This window comes from Haemaphysalis longicornis, unplaced genomic scaffold (genome assembly GCF_048455015.1).
Source record: "Haemaphysalis longicornis isolate Haplotype H1 unplaced genomic scaffold, Haemaphysalis longicornis Haplotype H1 scaffold_8, whole genome shotgun sequence".
NCBI classification, from domain to species: Eukaryota; Metazoa; Arthropoda; class Arachnida; order Ixodida; family Ixodidae; genus Haemaphysalis; species Haemaphysalis longicornis.
The window spans coordinates 186,299,195-186,318,102 of NW_027526445.1; the positions used below are offsets into that span (position 1 = coordinate 186,299,195).

Sequence of the window (18,908 nt, forward strand, 5' to 3'; positions counted from 1 at the left end):
GCAACAATGAATTCTGGCCAAACAAAACTAAAAAGAACAGCTTCTGCTTAGCAGTTCCAGCCTTGTTTACAAAAGGTGAGCAAGAATTCCTTCCATAGTGAAGATGAAATTGATTGTTTGTGTTCGTTTCTGTCGTCCTATATTTTACGCCATATTTCATCTCTACCAGATAGCTTCAGTGGAACCCTTGATTGATTGATTTATTTATTGTTTCGCCGCTCTACCAAGCCTTGACCAATTACCATCTGTGTGTGTGCTACTCTGTCTGTTTTCTTTTTTTTAAGGGCGGGGGAGTATAAACTTGGTAACATGTACGAGCTATTCAGGAAACATCGAATACACAGCCCCTCACTAATGCTGCAATCAAGGCACTGACGTGCTGGCGCTGAGAAAAAATTACAAAACAAAATGGGTTGCAACCACAAGTTCGAATGTTTTGTGTCCCAACCACCGGGTTTTATTCTAAAACGTGCCCGAGGTCCGAAACCCTGATCTTTAAGAAGACAGCAAGTGACCACACTGCATCCCGCACTCTAACGCCGCATTGTTCTGCATTTTGCTGACACATGCTCTAGAAGTGGCAGCCTTTACTCTACGTCGACGCATGTAGTTTCCCACGCACAGGCTGAGCACGCGTGATCCGGCGCCATCGCAGGCCACGGGCGGAGCAGCCCTCAATGATCGCGTTTCAACCCGACAGCCAGGGTCCGGGGATAGTGATGAGAAGCCGCGCGTTTCATCTGGAAGAAGGCGGCAAGAATAAGGGCCTCGTTGTGTTTGGTTGGTTAGGGGGGGGGGGGGGGGGGGCGGAAACATGGAGACGCGTAGGCGGGAGACGGTATCGAGGGAGTGGTAGCAGCTCGACCGACGCTGCGTCTTCTCGGAGGAGAGCTCGTTTGCGGAGTGACAGGCTCGCGTTCGAGTGTCCAGCGGCGGCTCGGGCAACAAGAGTCGCGGCGGCGGCGCGCGCAGTACAACAACCGGAGGAGCGGCATTCCATTCGGGCGCCGCATCCGGTTGGCAGAAGAGGCTTCTGGGCGGCGGTGGTGGCGGCGAGAAAGACTGCTCCTGGCCTACCCCCGCACTGCCGAGAAGGGGGCGACGTTTCGATCTTCTTCTTCTTCTACCTCTTCGTGCCCCCCTCCCCTCGGCGAGGAACGACAAGCGGCTACAAAGCGCCAGCGTCTCCTCCGCCCACTAGTTGTTCCAGGGAGTCGCGGCGCGGGCGAGGCGGTCAGCACGCGACGGCTACCGTGGAGCGTAATTGAAGCGCCTAAGGGTCGCGTCCTCGCCCCTCTCCTTTTCTTTTCCCCACTGCAGCGGCCGGCGTATGCCCTCGCTTTCTTCTATCTCTTTCCGCCCTACGGCGGTGTTTATGTGTGTACTGGACGGCGTTCTGGTCACCGGTCTGGCCGGAGACCTCGCGCCGGCTAGGCCTCGCGAGGTCAGGCCGCCGCGCGTCCGTGATTAGCGCGTCTCCTGCGCCGAACGGTTGCAGATCGTTGCGTGCGCCTGCGCACTGTGCATGCTCCCGTCTATCCCTTTGCCACAATATTTTGCTCTCGGCAGAGTCCTTCAATGCTTTACCTCTGCTCTCGGTTTGTCGCTGTGCACATGGCTAGGTTAATTGCGAATCCATATAGTTCAGCGTTGATTGCGTGGACGTGATGAAGGAGTGCACGCGGGCACAATAACCTTTTGTGTCCGTTGTTTCTATGCAAGGCTTTCAAGGGCTAGAGTGTATCCTTGATTCAAGTTTATATTCTTCATAGACGCGAATATTTACTAATCTTCGGCTGCACGTACGCAATACCTTATATAAAGTCTTCATCTTTCTGCGTTTTCCTTGGAGTAACGGAAACGCTTTTGGTGAGGTAGCCTTCGTGCTTATAATTAAACTGCCTTTCTTTCGCCCTGTGCGCCTTACTTCAAGGAAAATTCTCCCAAATGACAAGCGTTTCCAACGACTGCCGTCTTTCCTGAAATGCACCTTAGTATGACAGTCAAACACGCTTTCGCACGAGGGCGCCAATTTTCGTGAAGATCGCGATGAACGACTTGGTAAAATAGAGTGAAAACCCGACGAACAAAAAGAAATTACGAAAGTAAATCGCCTATCGGTTCCTCACCTCGCAAGCTCTGATATGCAGATGTCAAACAGCGTTGCTGCCCTTCTTCCGTCTGCGCCCATCATACTCCGGTAGGATCAAAACAAAAGTTACAGGAATACGTTGGTTACAGGCTTAAACATCACTACAGCCGCTCCGCCCAACAACGTATACGGTAGGTGGAGAGAGAGAGAGAGAGAAGAGAGAGAGAGAGAGAGAGAGAGAGAGAGAGAGAGAGAGAGAGAGAGAGAGAGAGAGAGAGAGAGAGAGAGAGAGAGAGAGAGAGAGAGAGAGAGAGAGAATCTGCGCTGCCGAATAATAATCTACCGCGGAGTCCGAAACGTTCGCGCGCGTACTCCGGTGGCAGTTGGCGGGGCAGGCAGCGCTTCCTCGAAAGAGAGTCAATAAGCGACCGGGGAACCACTCAGCGCTTCGCTGCCGGCTTCAAGAAGAGCGGCTCTTTTTGCGGCAGCACGAGCGGTTCTTTGTTGCACCGGCATGCGCTTCTTTCACCGGCAACGTCGCTCATTGCCGAAAACGCTGTGCCCTTCTTCGGTAGCCAGGCTGTCGTCGTGTGCTCTCGGCCGGCAGGCGAGAGAAAAGGCCTCATAGCGGCCCTCTCTAACGAGCGACGTCGTAAAAAGCGCATTTGAGAAAGAACCTGCTGCGGCCGACGCCTTCCCACCTCCCGAAAGCCGCCCTCGGCGTTTCTATTACTTTTTGTCCGGCTCCTTTGCAGGGGTAGGGGAAAAAAAAATCACTCTTCTTCATTCTGTTCGCTGTTTGTTGCCTTCGCTCGTGCTTCTCCTTTTGTCGTCTGTTTGCCAATGAAGTCCGAAAGACGCGAGGTTGCGCTATGGGGGGAAATTTTCGCGCCGGAATGCGAGATAATAACGTTCGACCCCTCGAGCATTACTGTCGGTCCGAGCTTGGAAGGGAGCTGGAATGTTGTGCGTGGAAGAGTAGAAAATTGTTTCGTTCGGTCGTTATCGGGGAGCACACAATCTAAGTTAATTACAGTGCCGTGGGGCTGCTTTCTATGCTTAGTTACACGATGGCGAAGTCATGTGGGTGATAACTTTTTGAAAATCAAGGGACCCCCTCTTAGGAACAGCCGCAAAAGCGGCTGTTCCTAAAATTAGTCTAACCACGTTCGCTTGTTTTTTTTTTTATTTTTTTTTATTTTTCAGTACGATAGTCTTCCTTGGTATGTCTCTCTCGATTCAACTTTCCGGCCAAAAGTTTAAAAAATTGTCAAAAATGAGTGTTATATATATATATATATATATATATATATATATATATATATATATATATATATATATATATATATATATATATATATATATATATATATATATATATATATATATATATATATAGAGAGAGAGAGAGAGAGAGAGAGAGAGAGAGAGAGAGAGAGGAGAGGCAGAACAATTCCAAGAACTACAACTGCCGGCGTTAGTAATGCATGTACCCATCTTTAGCGCATACGAAACCTTAGGCACATTTGAGGCAAAAAATAACTACTTAAAGAGTACTTCTCGTGTTCTTTTAGTTAAAAATAAGCGGTTAAGTTTTTTTTTTGAGCTAGTGAAAAAAACGAGTTCGTCAAAAATGGCACAGGAGCGTTCCAGCACGTGCGAGACGGAAGCAAGCACAGGGGAAAAAAAAAAAAAACAGAGCTCCCGCTCGTGCTGTTCCTAGCAGAACAAGAAACAAAAGATAAAGAAAAGGATGTGCACCGTCACACTAGATGGCGTGCGAGCAGTGAGAAGGCGGGAAAATTTAATTTCATTGAACAAACCTCCATTCAATTCATAGCGACATGAGTGAGATGGTGCAGGAAAATCGCGAGAGGTTGGAGCGCAGATCGGGCTAGGAATTACGGGACAGGTGCGGGAGAAGACGCATTTGCAGGAAAACAAGCAGATACACGACCATTTTTTTTTTATTTGAGGGAGAAGGCTACGAGACACGGCGTAACAGAACACACATGGTAGCAGACGACACATGCACAAATATCGCCTGCAATTTTTCCCACCCCAACTTTACAGCACTGATCGGGGGTGGTATTCGTAGTTGTTTTTTTTTTTTCGCCATTTCAAAGTGTCCACTACTTTTAGCGAGCTTTGATTGACTGACAGCAGACGTCACGCATGTTACGCAGGACAAACAGTGCAGTGGTGCGGGTTAAAAACCCCTCAAGTACACCTACGTCGCGCCTTGAAATGGACGCGGAACAGACATTTTTGAACGGACGCAAATCAGAACTCCGCCTCAGTAACGACTCGGCCAACCCTTTCCGTCGTCGAGAATCGCGGTAAGCGACGCAGACGACTCACTCTCGTGGCAGTAGCGTCCCGTGTAGCCGGCGTCGCAGAGGCAGCTCGAGGGCTCGGCCGAGTTGCCACTGGCCACGCAGCGTCCGTGGGGTCCGCACATGGACGCCCCGGCCCCGGATCCGTGTTCTCCGGCGGCCGCGCAGCCCTGGAGGGCGACCGGGGGCGAGCACGGCTGACCACCGGGGCCGCCGCACGGACGGTCCTGCGTGCAGTTCTTGCCCTGTCACGGAAAGAAGAAAGGGCGTGAACGGAGCAACACCACCTAGACTGAACGGAGGCCCCCGAAAGAAACGTTTAGTGAAGTGCGCGTGCGCAGGACACGCAAGCTCCACGCACAAAAGAAGGAAACTGTATGAAGTTGATGGAGAAGGTATACAGAAAAGCTAGATTTACAGGTTCAGAAAGAAACTTTTACTGAAAGAAGTGTGTAAGAATGAATAATGAAAGAAATGAGAGAAAAGAACTGAAGAAATCAACGTCGGCTCACAAATAACAAAAAATTGGTTCCTCAAGGTAAAGCAAAGCAGTGGCGTGGACCCGGGATATTGTGCAGCGTGTTCACAGCCATTCTGAATTACAAGCTATTTCACCAATACTTTATCATTAACAATGCCAGCTTGGGATATTGTGCGCTCTTTTTTATTCCATATCACACCTAGATTATAGGAAATCTTTCTAAGGGGGGTGGGGGTATTATATTTCGAATTAGTAACAGTAACACGGCTTACAATAGAAAAAAGTGCCGCACTAAGTTCAATCTGAACGAATATAAACAATGCAGAAAGCGAGAAAAAAAAAAGGAATTGTGTTCAGATCAATATTTTTGCCCGCATTTCATTTGTCCTTGCACCGAAAAGTGACGTCACGATGCTGCGGAGGCGCTTGCATCGGTAGCGGCCGTATTGAAAATAATAAAATACCTTCTAACAACCAAACGCATGCGGCATCACAAAAGCAAGACATGACGACGTCGGGTACAACATAACAATGTCAACAACTCTTCTCACGCCGTGCGATCGCACACGACGTTTCAAAGCTGTGTGTATCCTCCACCGCTACGCCTGCAGCTTTGGCTGCAGACGACAGATAGCAGACGACAAAAGCGGTAGGCATTTCCGGCGGCCGCTGACTCGTTTACTGACATGGCGACGCAGTTGTACCTGGTAGCGGTCGGTGCAGTGGCAGTAGTAGTCGTGCGCTCCGAGGCTGAAGCAGGAGGCCCCGTGGGCGCAGGGGTTCGGGTGGCAGGGGTCCTCGTCGCGTTCGCACCGGGGCCCCCCGTAGCCCACGGGGCAGATGCAGCGGAAGCCCCGGCGCGGCGGCTGCTGCTGGGACGTGGCCACGCAGTCGCCGCCGTTCAGGCACGGCCGCGCCAGGCAACCGCTCAGCTCCTGCCGATGCGAGCACAACGAGGAAACAGCGAAACTCGGTTTTGCAAATGTCTGGGTGTAACGAAATAAGTCCAGTTATCGGAGCAGATGCTTCCGCGTCCTCGCTTTTTGTGGTGAGGTTGACTTTATCGCCGGTTTTGTTGCAGCGCCAATGACACGTCTAGAACTTGACATGGTTTTTCTTTTTTTCGTCTCCTCACTTCGCATACTCTGTGAAAGAACTTTAATCTTACTTGCTGACTCCGAACCACGAGTAAACCAAGCATTTCTTTTGCCGCTTCAGCGATGAATTCTCCCGCTTAGAACAAGACCTTTCGGACACGCATGCATATGCTGTATGACAAAAGCCACGCATCCGACGGCATTTATATGGGTATACACCCATCCTAAATTTTTGTACTTGGATGCGTGTGTCCTTTTTAATCCTTGTGGCGTCGTCGCGTTCACTATGCCACCCAAGATGCCTCCTCATCGCACCTTTCACGCACTCGAAGGTCGGCCATGTTGGTTCAACGAGTATTGCTCACCTCGCAGCGCGGTCCGGTCCAGCCGGGTGCGCAGGCGCAGGTCCACGTGCCGTTGCTCCTCCTCTCGCTGCAGCTTCCGCCGTTGAGGCAGGCCCCGGGCAGGCAGCCCTGGGAGCCCCGGCCCAGCTCGCAGTTGGGGCCCGAGAAGCCCGGTCGGCAGCGGCACAGGTACCGGTCGGGCCCCCGCGGCGTGTGCTCGCAGGTGCCGCCGTTCAGGCACGGCTCGTGGGTGCCGCAGTAGTTGAGGTCCTGGTCGCACAGGATGCCGCCCCAGTTCAGGTCGCAGATGCACTGTACACGAGAAAGCGAGGGAAGGAGGGCCGTCAAGATCTCCGCTCTCTTTGAAACCGGCCGTGGTTATTCACAGTGCGCGTGCGGTAAATGTCGCAGCCGTTTCTCCTCCCTCGATTCGGCAAAAACGGAACCACTGCCCGATCGAATTCAGCCTCTCTTCCGTATAACTGTTTTATTTTTTTTTGGATTCCGGAGCCCTTGCCGTTAAGGCCCACTTTTTTCAGAACGGACAGGGGAGAAAACATGGTCCTGCTATTGGCTACTTCCGTTTCGTAACCGGAATTCCCGTTTGTCTACCCGAAACCAACCTGTCCCTCTTTTCCGCTTCATAAGAAGGATGGAAGTGACAAAGCCAGCTGTCTTTTTCCCGCCATAGTTCCAGTTGCAGCGACAGCCACTCCGCCGTGGTCACTGATATACGATTGCATTTAGTAGACCGTGGTATAACAAAGTCCGCAATGCAGGTAACTGGCTTCGTTATAAGCGATACTTCGTTACAAGCGGCTATGATGTGCTCTCCATACCCAGCAGTTAATTGCGACCATGGAGCACCTCGGATAAATCAGTTTTGTTGCTACGAAGATGTTCTGTACTTAAAAAATGGTCAAACGTGCATCCGGTCTTTCGATTCTACGAAAAAATGGTGGCATCCTTCGGCGCTCCATTACCATCATCACAATCATAATCAGCCTCACTGTTATCAGCCTGTTTCTGTTGTCCACCGGAGGACGAAGGCCTCTCCCATGATGCTCCAGTCGTTCCTTTCTTGCTATGACCTATTTCATTCTTTGCCTCCTGATTGATTGATTGATTGATTGATTGATTGATTGATTGATTGATTGATTGATTGATTGATTGATTGATTGAATGTAGGGTTTAACGCGCCGACGCAACGCAGGCGATGAGGCACTCAGTAGTGGAGGGCTTCGGATTAATTTTGACCCGTGCACGGGGGGGGGGGGGGGGACGCCCGTACACACGGGCGTTTTTGCTTTTCGCCTCTATCAGGAAAGCGGCCGCCGCAGGCGGGAAGTGCGAGAGTACGCTGGCCAGCTCCTGCCCTAAAACTCAGCTTTTGCTAGCTGAAAGGGCGAAGACAGCCGGCCGTATACCGGGAGTCTTGGAGCGAATGCCCCGACCACAAATATATACTCACTTCAACTGTGAATAAAGTTTCTCTCTCTCTCTCTCTCTCTCTCTCTCTCTCTCTCTCTCTCTCTCTCTCTCTCTCTCTCTCTCTCTCTCTCTCTCTCTCTCTCTCTCCTTTCAAGTCTTACGCCTTAAGTGTGAGCTTCTTTCATTCTTGTAGGCTTGTTGTCGACAGTCGGCAAAGTGAGGGCAGGCTCAAAGAGTGTGTGGAGTGTCGTTATTGGCTGACTGGTACTGGCTAGAAGATCGAGGGATCATGACGGCCAAGCCCGCTGCTCACCTGCCAGGGCGTGTTGTTGCAGTATCCGTGCCTGCAGCCCGGGTAGGGGGCGCAGTGGTCGCACAGCTCGGACTTCCAGCCCGGCCGGCAGAGGCACTCGCCGGGCCTGTCGCAGTAGCCGTGCACGGGGTGGCATCCGCGGCGGCACACGGGCGTCTCGCACGTGGCGCCCGTCCATCCGGGCCGGCACAGCTTGGCGCCGTCGCGCGAGCACCGGTAGTGGCCGAAGCGGTCGTCGCGGGGCTTGCACAGCGTCCAGCAGCTCGGGCCGTAGTAGTTGGCCGCGCACGTCACCCGGATGCGGTAGGACAGCTGCGCCGCCCGGCCCGGGTGCCGCAGGGTGTGCCACTCCTCGCTGGGAAGCACCAGGCCCGAGTAGGCCAGCCGCTCGATGGGCCGGTCCACGTCTGCGAGGGAAAGAGGAAGATTTGACTCTCGAGGATGACCTCCGCGTTATTATTGGAAAGGAGACAGAACCCGCGACCTGGCCAATCCCGCCTGGTGGGTACGTCCAGGAACTTAGAGGGAATCATCATCATCAGCAGCAGCAGCACGTACTCAAAAATCAGCGTCATCGTCATCAACACCACTACCATCATCATCATGTCCATGTCCCCGGCAGCGTGTTTCCAAACGCTTCGCTGCACAGTGCCCCATGTGACATGTGTGATGTCACTGCGCGCCCCATTATATTTAATTCCTGCTGAAAGGATACCGCCTTTCGGCCTCCGTGGCCTCGAGGTAGACTTGTGCATACTGGCGCTGACGGCCTGGGTTCGAGCCCCAGCGGCTCTACCATGTAATGTTTTATTGCAAATTTTTGTTCTTGTAAACTGAATTCTACGTGTTCTTTTTGAATAGTAATGGTGATTTGGAATATTTTAGATCGATTTAAGTTGGGGGTGCAGCCTATGACCACGTTTATAACGTTCTGCATCGCTTGAAGACGAATGTCACGTGGGGTGCTGTACAGCGAAGCGTTTAGAAATACTCTCCCCGGCTGAACGAAGCATCATTATCATCATCATTGTCCTGTTTGGGTAGCAGTATGATGGCCTCTCCCAAAGGTTTCCAGACACTTCCGGTGTTAGCCTGTCGAGTCCAGACTGTAGCCCGAAGTTTTCTTTTTTTAATTCGAAAAACGCTTATTTTTGTATTGACGAAGGGAGGCCAGTACAGAAGACCCACAGGACTGGCAATGTGAGGTCCTCAGTTCATAATTCCATCGAATGATTGATCCGGGTAATGGCATGACTTTTCAATTGAGACAAGCTCAGCCAGTTCATCTGCCAAAAATCCCACAGAGAACCATCAGCCATCCCTTCCAGCCCGAAACTGGCAGATATCCGTTACAAACGCAAGCCCTCATGCGTCAGAAGCCTGAGCAAATAAATGTACCCGAAGGACCAAGACAAAGAGATGTTGCGCAGCGCACGGGCGTTCGCCGACGAGGCACACATCGTGGACAGGAGCTTAAAAATGAAAACGTGCACCATCTTCCTCCTTTCCACCACCCGTTATGCCATCGCGCTATCCCTGCGAAATGAGTTTATTCATTCATTCACTTGTAGTACTACGCTGGCACGTGCACACGCCTTTTCACAAGTCGACAGCGAAACCTCCGCCGGGCGCCTGGGGGGTTTAAACGTAGCGACAAGTGAGCCCACTGTTCGAACCTGCGGGGCAGACACCACAACTGCGTTCCTTTCACAAACGCCTTTCAACGAAACCGCAAGCGGCGCAGACCGCACATGACGCGTCGCCTTCCGTGCACGTGCTCGCGCCACGGACGGATGCATCAGGTCGCGTGCCCGCGTTCGGGTTCGCCGAAGAAAACACGTCGTCGCCTCCGCCAAATGCGCCTCGTCATGCCCGCTGCACGAGCCGTGAAAGAAACGACAAAAATAACGAGAGTTGTCCCCTCCGTGTAGTTCTTAGAAAACCGTTTTCCGAAGTTAAAGCCCTTTCTTTATCCGCTTCGTACTTTTTCTCTCCCTTGAATGCAGCAAAGAAAGACGAGCTATGAGGATGACCCGGCGACACACATGGACGGCACGGCGCAATACATCCCCGCGTATTGACCTCTGACCCCTGGGTGACGCGTGGATGCGGCGCTGCGGCGGCTGACAGCGTTCACATGGGCGGCGCGCGCCGCGTCGTGCCGCGTCAAGCGATGAAGCGTGTGTCGCGCGTGTGTGTATACGGCTGAGCCCCGACCGCGCCAATTTCCCGCCGGAAGCTGACAGAAACGACGACGCAATCTTTTTTCGTTTGTTTCTCGAGAACGGGGCAGGGATATGCCGTCCCTTCCGGGTTCCCTAAAAAAAGAAGGTGGAGACCTGCCGCGATCTGATTGGCTCCCGAAGCGATCGCCGCCGCCCGAGGTATTATTTTGGGCGGCCGTCCAGGGGCTTCCCGCGTGTTTCAGGGAGAAAAGAAATTGCCTAGCTCATACGCATGCGCCAAGATTAGCCTCCCTTTTGCCTGCTGTTCTTTTGCTTGGTGGCACGCGCCCGCCACCACCGCCACGTGTTCTGACGTCCCCACCACCGTCAAAATAAAAACGAGGGAAAAACACCGGGGACATGCCGCGGCGTGACTACGGGACAATGACGGTTTCGGGGGAGGAAAAACACAGTTGGAGAAAAAAGGAGACGCTTGTAGAGGAAGTTGTTCTTTTTGCTCGCATCTTTCTGGTACCGTTATTTTCTCGCGTATACCTGCTTTCTTTTTCGCCACCGGTTCACGCGCAAGGTCAGGGTTGCCGGGTCGATGACCGGGGCACGTGTGCGACAAACTGAGCACCCCTTGTCATGCGCGAACGTGCCTTCCCGTGGTTGTGTGTGGACACACGCGAGCACCGAAGACCGTTGCGTGTAAGTAATTGACGAATGCGGCCGAGGTGCCAGATGTTCCCTGGAGACGCAGTTTATGAGTTGTTCGGTGTGAAGGGACGCGGCCCCGTCCCTTCCAGCTGCTCGCTTGACCCCGAGTTGATGCAATTAGAAATTAACACTACGTTAGATTCATGCTCAATCGTCGTATTTATGAATCACCGCTGGTAGCAGCGAAAACAGTCGGTTCATTTGGCAGTGAGTACTTAAGTAGATAGAAACTTTGATACAAAAAAAAATGGATTCCGCCGTGTTTTAATGAACTTAATTTAATAAAAAAAAAAACGTTCGTTTGGCGGCTGCCTTTCTTCGTGACAAATATCGGTTGTGGTGTCACTTTATCTTTTTCCGACGCCGAGGGCAGTGGACATTATGCACAGCTCTAAACATAGTGCTGTTGAAACCCCTCAGTGCTGTAATGTTGCGAGCATTCTAACATTTTTTTCGTGTTGGGAATGTTTTGAATGTAAATAATGTTACCTATGCTAGTAATCTGGTAGCCGATACTGGTATTTCATTTTTAGTTGACTATTTAGCGATTAGTGAATTAACCTTCGGGAGAAAAGTCTCAATTACGGAACGATTGGGAAGCAAACGATTTTACTATAAGTTACTTTCCGCACGCGTACTTGAACGTTGAAGCAAACAACATGCTGAAGCAAACAAACTGGAAATGCACTTCAAGTGCCGAAATGATATCAATCCTCGATGGCGTCCACCTCCTTTTAGTATTCGACACCAGTTCGACAAGTGCCAAGACGCTCATTCTCTGTATTTCCGGGATTTCCGTCTGATCCAATCTATTTCATTTTGCCGTGGACAGCTCTATCTCGCATCTTTGTTTTCGGACAAGCGTAACAAGCCAGAAATAGCCGATCCACTGCGAGCCAGTAAATATCGCGCGTGTGGCGCGTGCTTTCCACGCTAGCCGGACGCCCATTCTGAGGACTATATATCTTTCGCGCGGTTTGCACAACTGTCTTTCGATTAGATCCACTTCTTTCGCGACTGGCTGCTGTAATATACGAAAAAGAAATACACGGATATAGTGTCTTGCTTTCCGGATCGGCTAAGCTCGCAGGATTTCCACTATTGCGGTTTTGTTCCTTTTTTTATTATTATTTTTTTTTTTTTCAATTCATGAGCGAGGAGGGGTGCTTTTTTCGGGTAATCTTAATTGCGAGCCAGGATCTTTCCCATCACGGTGATGAAATTTTCCGTACAAAAACCGAGCATCAGGATCGACAGAAGCGTAAGAGTATTACCAGCTACATTCATTGTGCATGCGCTACATGTGTGCGCGTGTGCGTGTGTGTGCACTGCATATACGCAGAGCGTCCCTGCAGTGTAAAAGCCAAAACTGAAGGAACTCGTGCGGACAATGTCAAGTGCCTAGAACGGTTGAAACACAGGGACCATCTTTCTTTTACCCTTTCCCGCAGTATCGAAAACGTGTTTGCTTCCAGTCCTGTTGAAGACAGAAAAAAAAAAAAAAACCAAGTTCAAGAACACATACACGTAAACGAAAGGGTCATTTTGAGGAGATTCCCGCGCTGATTTGACATGACCAAGTGGGCCTGATAGCGCGTGTGATGGAAGAGTTCACTCGTGTGCGCGAGATAAGGGCCCGGGCGGAGAAGAGAAGCGGGTTTTTTGAATTCTCCCCGAATGACTGCGCGCGCGAGCTATGCTGGGAGCCGCTTAGTCGCAGCGTCATGCAATGGAGAACACTCTTCTTTCTCCCAGAAACCGCGTAAATTTGGAGGCAAAAAAAAAAAACGAAAAAGAAGCGAAGAATGTTCTCGAGTCGACGAGAAAGATCTCGGGCGAGCTTGGTCCACGTATACATGGCGAGGTACGGCCCTTGCGGTGACGTCGACTCCGGGAATAGCCAAGAGAGGAGCTCTTCATGCTCCGAGGAGACGAAACTGCTTAAGTAAACTTGCGGAGAGCCGAAGAAAATGTAAAGCGGGAGAGCGAAGCAAAAAAGCAAAGAGGAAGATGTTTCATTTGTCTCTGGCCAAGTCGTCCCCTAGCTCGGAGAGCCGATCTTATCGTCGATCTCACCGCTCTCCTGTCTCGGTAGAGTCTATAGAAGCAGTGTGTTCTAGCGTTATCTCCACCGAGGCTCCCGCATTCCGCTGTCGCCCGCCGGGGCTCCTGCCTTTTTTACAGTCGTTTCAGCGAAATTCTCAGTACACACGTCTCGGCCCTCGGAAGGAATTCTCGCGTCGTTAACCGGACCTCCGCTGGGCTATGCTCCCTCCTTTTATTTTATTATTTTCTCTAAATGCGTTCTTTTAGTTTTAACTTTTTTCTTACGCACGCTGGTGACGAGAAAACGTCGCCATCCTCCATATTCGCTGATGGCCTACGTAATTACTTTTTTTTTGTTCTACAGTGCACGCGCGCACAGAGCTGCGCTTTGTTTCTAAGCCCGTGTCCTTTATCCGATTTCATTTTTTGTGTGCGCCCGCCTGGCGTCGAGCCCCCCCCCCCAGCCTTCTCTCTCTCTCTCTCTCTCTCTCTCTCTCTCTCTCTCTCTCTCTCTCTCTCTCTCTCTCTCTCTCTCTCTCTCTCTCTCTCTCTCTCTCTCTCTCTCTCTCTCTCTCTCTGTTTAAAAGTTACCTTCGGCGACTGATTCCGCGGTCTCTGTTAAGAAATCTCCGGCTTACTTTCGAGTTGCCAGAGAAGCTCAGTAGTGAAGAGCTTTCCTTACGCCAAGAAATTCTCACGGTTAACTCCTCCTTGACTACACAGAATAGATAGAATGCGGTGACGAGTGAATACTGTCACCGTACCGTCCTGCCTACCAATGCTACCCACTACAGTTGAACCTCATTATAACGAACACTGGTATAGCGAATTATTGGCTATAGCGAACTAAATACATGCTTTGGTTGGTCACGCTTCATTTCAAGGACACTTATTCTTTCATAACGAAACTGAAACAGTGAGAGCCGCGTGATGTCGGATATAACGAAGAAATATTTGACCAGGAGTCTGAGAAGCTAATGGGAACTTTCTCTCCCCCCCCTCCCCCCCCTCCCTGTAGTCCTGAACTGCAGAAGTGGAAAACTTGAGTGGACACTGTGGAAAACTTGATCCCGCTCAGTGCTGGAGGTATCCACCAGACGAAGATCACATCCTTCATCAAATAAATGAGGACACAGTCCTGTTTTGTCAAGTGAACTCTGTTATATTGCAATTTCACGTACTCATGTTCACGTTCAATGAGCTCGAAATTCAACAAGGAAAAAGGTGTAAGGGTTACCTTGTGTATAGTGGGTTCGATGCCTCATAAAATGCATTTTTGTATCAAGTATATTTGCGCGAGCGAAATGGTCGATTTGTTATAGCCGATTTTCACCTCTACTTTTATAACGAATATCGGTTATAACGAAATAATTTGCTGTCCCGATACTACTTCGCTATAACGAGGTTCGAATGTACAGGGTTCGTATTGATCCCTATGTTGAAGGGGGGAATAAATGAAAGAGCGAAACGTGAGGCGATGACGAACACACGGCCGTGAGTGCGGACGTGAGAACAAAGTTGATTGGCTTTGGCCAAAAACTCGTCCTACTTGTCGACGAATTAATGTGGGCGAGCTGGTTGCTGAAGCGAAAACCAGTAAAACGGCGCGGTCATTATTTCATACTCTCGTACTTTATATATCTAAACAGCGCGTCATACTCGCTGTTAAAATATCGTTAGAGTCCAAGAAAGTTTAGGGTTTACGGTATAGATGCAAAAGTATCGGTAGCACTATTGATACTACGGACATTCGACCCACAATAGTGACAAAGCCATCGACAGACTAGCGATAATAGTCAGCGTACTTCATTCAGGGAATAAAGTGCGAAAGGTGCCATCACAATTCAGTACTTCCTAACCACGAAGGCATTACTTATTCGCTACAGCACAAAATTCGGCTGGCCCGCAGCGATAGAAAGACGCCTACAGTTCGCGAGCCTTGTGAAGTCAGCCGCGACCGAGATAACTTTATCGAAAAAAAAAAACATTTATGGAAGGTAGTGGCGCTGTAATGAAAATAATGCATACATATCCCCACGGCCGCTGGATGATACCAGTGCGCCTTTCATCCAGGGGCCGTGGTATCAGTGTCAATCCTTGGTTATAGAATATTTATAGAATGTTTGTGCGCATATTCGTTGAGAGGTCAGTTGTACTGGTTAAGCCATAGTTTCGGCGTGCAATGTATAGCCCCTCGCTCATATACATTACCGGATCGATGAATATCTTTCCCGAAGGATCCCCTTGCGAAAACTATTTTGAGAAGTATTTCAATATCCGTATCCCTGTGCGTGTACTCCCGGATACTAATCTTTAGTGTGTGCATAAGTATTAAAATAAACCCTCCGCGGTGGCTCAGTGGCTAAGGCGTTGTGCTGCTGAGCACGAGGTCGCGGGTTCGATTCCCGGCCGCGGCGGCCGCTTTTCTGATGGAGGCGAAAACGCCCGTGTGTACGAGATTTCGGCGCACATTAAAGATCCCCAGGTGGTCAAAATTAATCCGGAGCCCTCCACTACGGCGCGCCTCATCGCCTGCGTTGCGTCGGCGCGTTAAACCCTACGATCAATAAACGTCAAATAGAGGTTTATCTCCGTATCTCCATTCTACGCTTGCAGCACATATATACGTTATTTATGCTGCGAAACTTTTTAAAAATATATCTGTCCAGTCAAGCACTACATTAAAAGGAACAATGGTCTTGAAAAGCGAAACAATCAACGCGTAAAAAACTTGCCCTTGCGGAATTCGCGCCGCGTGCATGTGTCAGTTCTGACCGACTCGCCCGTTTGTGCACTTTTAGGGGCGAAGCCTCTTAGGGGCTGTGGCTGTTGGCGTCTCCTGTCGTCGTCGTCGTCATAATCGTCGTCTTGTGTAGTCACGGTACTAAAACCCCGGTACACTCGTTTACGCCTCGCGCTAGAGAGCTTCGTGCTTCAAAGACGAGAGACTTTTACAACAGAGCTGTATAGCTCTACCCCCCAAAGGTTTCATCCACGTTGGCTAACACGCCAAGGCGCCAAGAATGCACTTATACACTGCATGCTTCGCCCTTCACCATGTTTCACGTTAGGGGAGATGGCCCGGGATTTTTTCTTCTGTAGCTTAAAAAGCATACTCACAGGGTTCACTTTGGTTGTTGTGGTGAAGAGCTTCCAGAATCAGCGTGAAGGATCTCTGCAGAAAACGAAAAGAAAGCGGAAGAGCGAATTTAGGTTACACGAACATATGAGAACGTAGGTCACAACACAGCAACATTTCTGCATTACCAAGACAGGCAGGCGTCGAAGAGCCCAGCAAGCAAGCACGCGCACACACGCAAACGCACGCGCGCACACACCAAATAGACCGCCGCACACATGGGCTCTTTCCTAATTTATTTTTCTTGGGTCCCTCAATCAGTTCAATTATGCCGCATTCTTTAGCGACACGCGTATTACGAAAATAAAAAAGGGAAAAGAACTGATAGAAAACGAAAGGAACGCCGGTCCATTTTTTAAAACCAATTTCACTCCCGCCCCCCTCCTCTCATCGGCGAGTGCACATGGCCCCGGGAGGACGGGGCCGGAACCGGAAGTGGGTCCTGTCACCCAATCTCCGTGGGGACGCTCGCACGAAAGGAAGAGGCACCCCGACCCCATCCTGCGGCACCAGCTCTCGCATGCTGCGGCTTCCTCACTCACGCTTCCCTCCATTGCGCAACCTGGCGAGGAAGTCGTTCTGCTGCACTCTTCTCCACTTGTCCCCATCTCACGCGCTTCACTCTTCCGAAATTCATTCATCTCGGAGCGCAGGCCGCCCGCCGCCTCCGGTGTGCCACAAGGTTCGCCTCTGTTGCCGCTACTATTCCCTTCTCGCTCACGCCTGAAGTTTTTCTTTTTTATTAAAGTTCGAGAATGCGCTCCTCGCCTCCCCTGATCCTCCCCTCCTTATACCCCGCCCCGTATACACGCCATGTGTTTCAATCAACTACGGCGAATTTTTTTCTTCCTTTTTTAGAGACTCAACTCGCACCTCTCCTCTACAACCTTCACTCTAACAACACTTGGGCCCGCTTTTTACACTCTTTCTCTCGCCCATCGTGCTCTACTTCGGGCACACACTGACACGTGCAGAAGGTTTTTTTTCCCTCCTCTTGCTTTCTTCCACTCTCCGTTCACTCATTCTAAAGAAGGAGCTGCTTCTAGGTCGCGCGCTTTCCCTAATTACTCACTCTTTAAAACGCTCCAGCTGAGTTTCCAAGGCGCGCACACACACACACGTGAGGCCGCGTTCCGGACGCAGAACCCGGACAGTCTCCCCTTATAAATAGTCACTTCCTACGCAATCCTCCTTCCTTCCTTCCGGACACGAGAGCGCGGAACGGACTCCCCACACTTTTCCCATCTTCTTTTTCTTTTTTTACGTGATTACGGTCTTTTTTCTGATCAGTTTTGAGGCTTATCAGGCGGCGTGCGACATGTAGGAAGAGAGGGGGAAAGAATACGGAAAGGGAGAAAGTTGGCGGGAAACAAAATTTAACAGAAATTATTTTTTTCACGGTCTCGCGTCACGCGAAGGCCACCGCGGGTCCGGAGGAAATGTGTTCTTGATGGCTTCCGGAAGGCGGCGGCTGCCGCCGCTTCCTCGAAGTTTCCTCTTCACCTTGGCGCGTTTTTTGAATTCCTCCTTCTCTCCCCTCATCACAGCTTATCCTTATGGCGAACCTCCATCTCCCTTTCTCGATTTGAGTCCTCCCGCGGTTCTCGCTCGAGCCGCGGCCCCGCTTTCTCGCTGTCTGGCCTCCAGCCGTGGCCGGAGTGTAGGGACGCGGAAAAAACCTTGGAAAGTACGGCTGTTGCCGAGCGTCCCTTTGTTACGAGTATTTTCTTCTTATTCCACACCAGGGCTTCTGTCCGCGTCGGTGGAGGCGATGGCTTCCTTTTTCGCTTTGCCGCGCAGGCAGGTTCGCCGTCATCTCGTCAACGAGGGGGACTCTAGGTCGCCGGGCGACGTTTACAACGGACGGTACAAGCTGCGCGACGTGCCGACTGTCTGCCGATCTGTCAGCTGGGATTCTCTGAATGACGTGACGTTGCGACGAGACAGTGAGCTGTCAGGCTGATGGTCTTTACGAGTTGCTGTCTTGTGCCTGGCGTGCGTGCGACGACGCTTTGAGACTGGCAGGACGGTGTGCACCCGTCCTATTGAATGCTTCCACACTGCTGTTTTATTTTTACGAGGTTAAAGAAAATGACAGAAGTTGGGATTCACAACTTTTCTGTTAGTACAGGCGACGTAATCATCCAAACCGCTTTCAAAAGCCTTGCGTCGGCAGAAAGTGGTTACTGTAAAAATCGAAATTTTCTCTGACCCCCACATTTCCCGCATTATGTGGTTTGAAAATTTTAACGAGACATGAAAAAGTTCGAATTCTCATAAAAATTGATATAAGAAACAGTGCTCCCAACGGCTCCTCTGTCAAAAAAGTACGGAACGAACCTCGCAAAATGTTTGCGAATTTTTATTATGTGATTATTATTGCTTTCTATTTATAAACAAGCCGAATTTGTGTTGTACGCAGATAATACTAGTTTATTTATTAGCAATGATGACGCAACCTGCCTGTTTTCCGCCGCCAATTCTACCTTAACACGCTTGGTCGAACGAGAACTGTTTAAAAATTAATGCAAAGAAAACGAAATGCATTTTATTCGCGCCTAAAAATAAAATGGTAAATGTAAGCGAAGACTTGATCTTGGGTGCCTCGAAAATCGACATTGTTAAGCAGCACAAAGTATTGGGGGTGGTGATCTCGCAATGCATGACATGGTACGCCCATGTTGAATTACTGGCAAAAAAACTGCCATGTGCAATGGGCGCACTGTACCGAAGCCGCGACTTCT

The 18,908-nt window shown here is 50.4% G+C and overlaps 1 protein-coding gene across 1 annotated transcript in view; it reads right to left on the reverse strand.

Annotated features, from left to right (window-relative positions):
• Positions 1-18,908, reverse strand: part of Ser (protein serrate) — a 118,309-nt gene that overhangs the window by 15,576 nt on the left and 83,825 nt on the right. The window contains exons 2-6 of the mRNA XM_077681081.1: positions 16,146-16,200; positions 8,095-8,501; positions 6,372-6,662; positions 5,614-5,844; positions 4,454-4,673 (exon numbers count right to left, since the gene is read on the reverse strand). Coding sequence (XP_077537207.1) covers positions 4,454-4,673; positions 5,614-5,844; positions 6,372-6,662; positions 8,095-8,501; positions 16,146-16,200 — 1,204 coding nt within the window. The remainder of the gene's footprint in view (positions 1-4,453; positions 4,674-5,613; positions 5,845-6,371; positions 6,663-8,094; positions 8,502-16,145; positions 16,201-18,908) is intronic.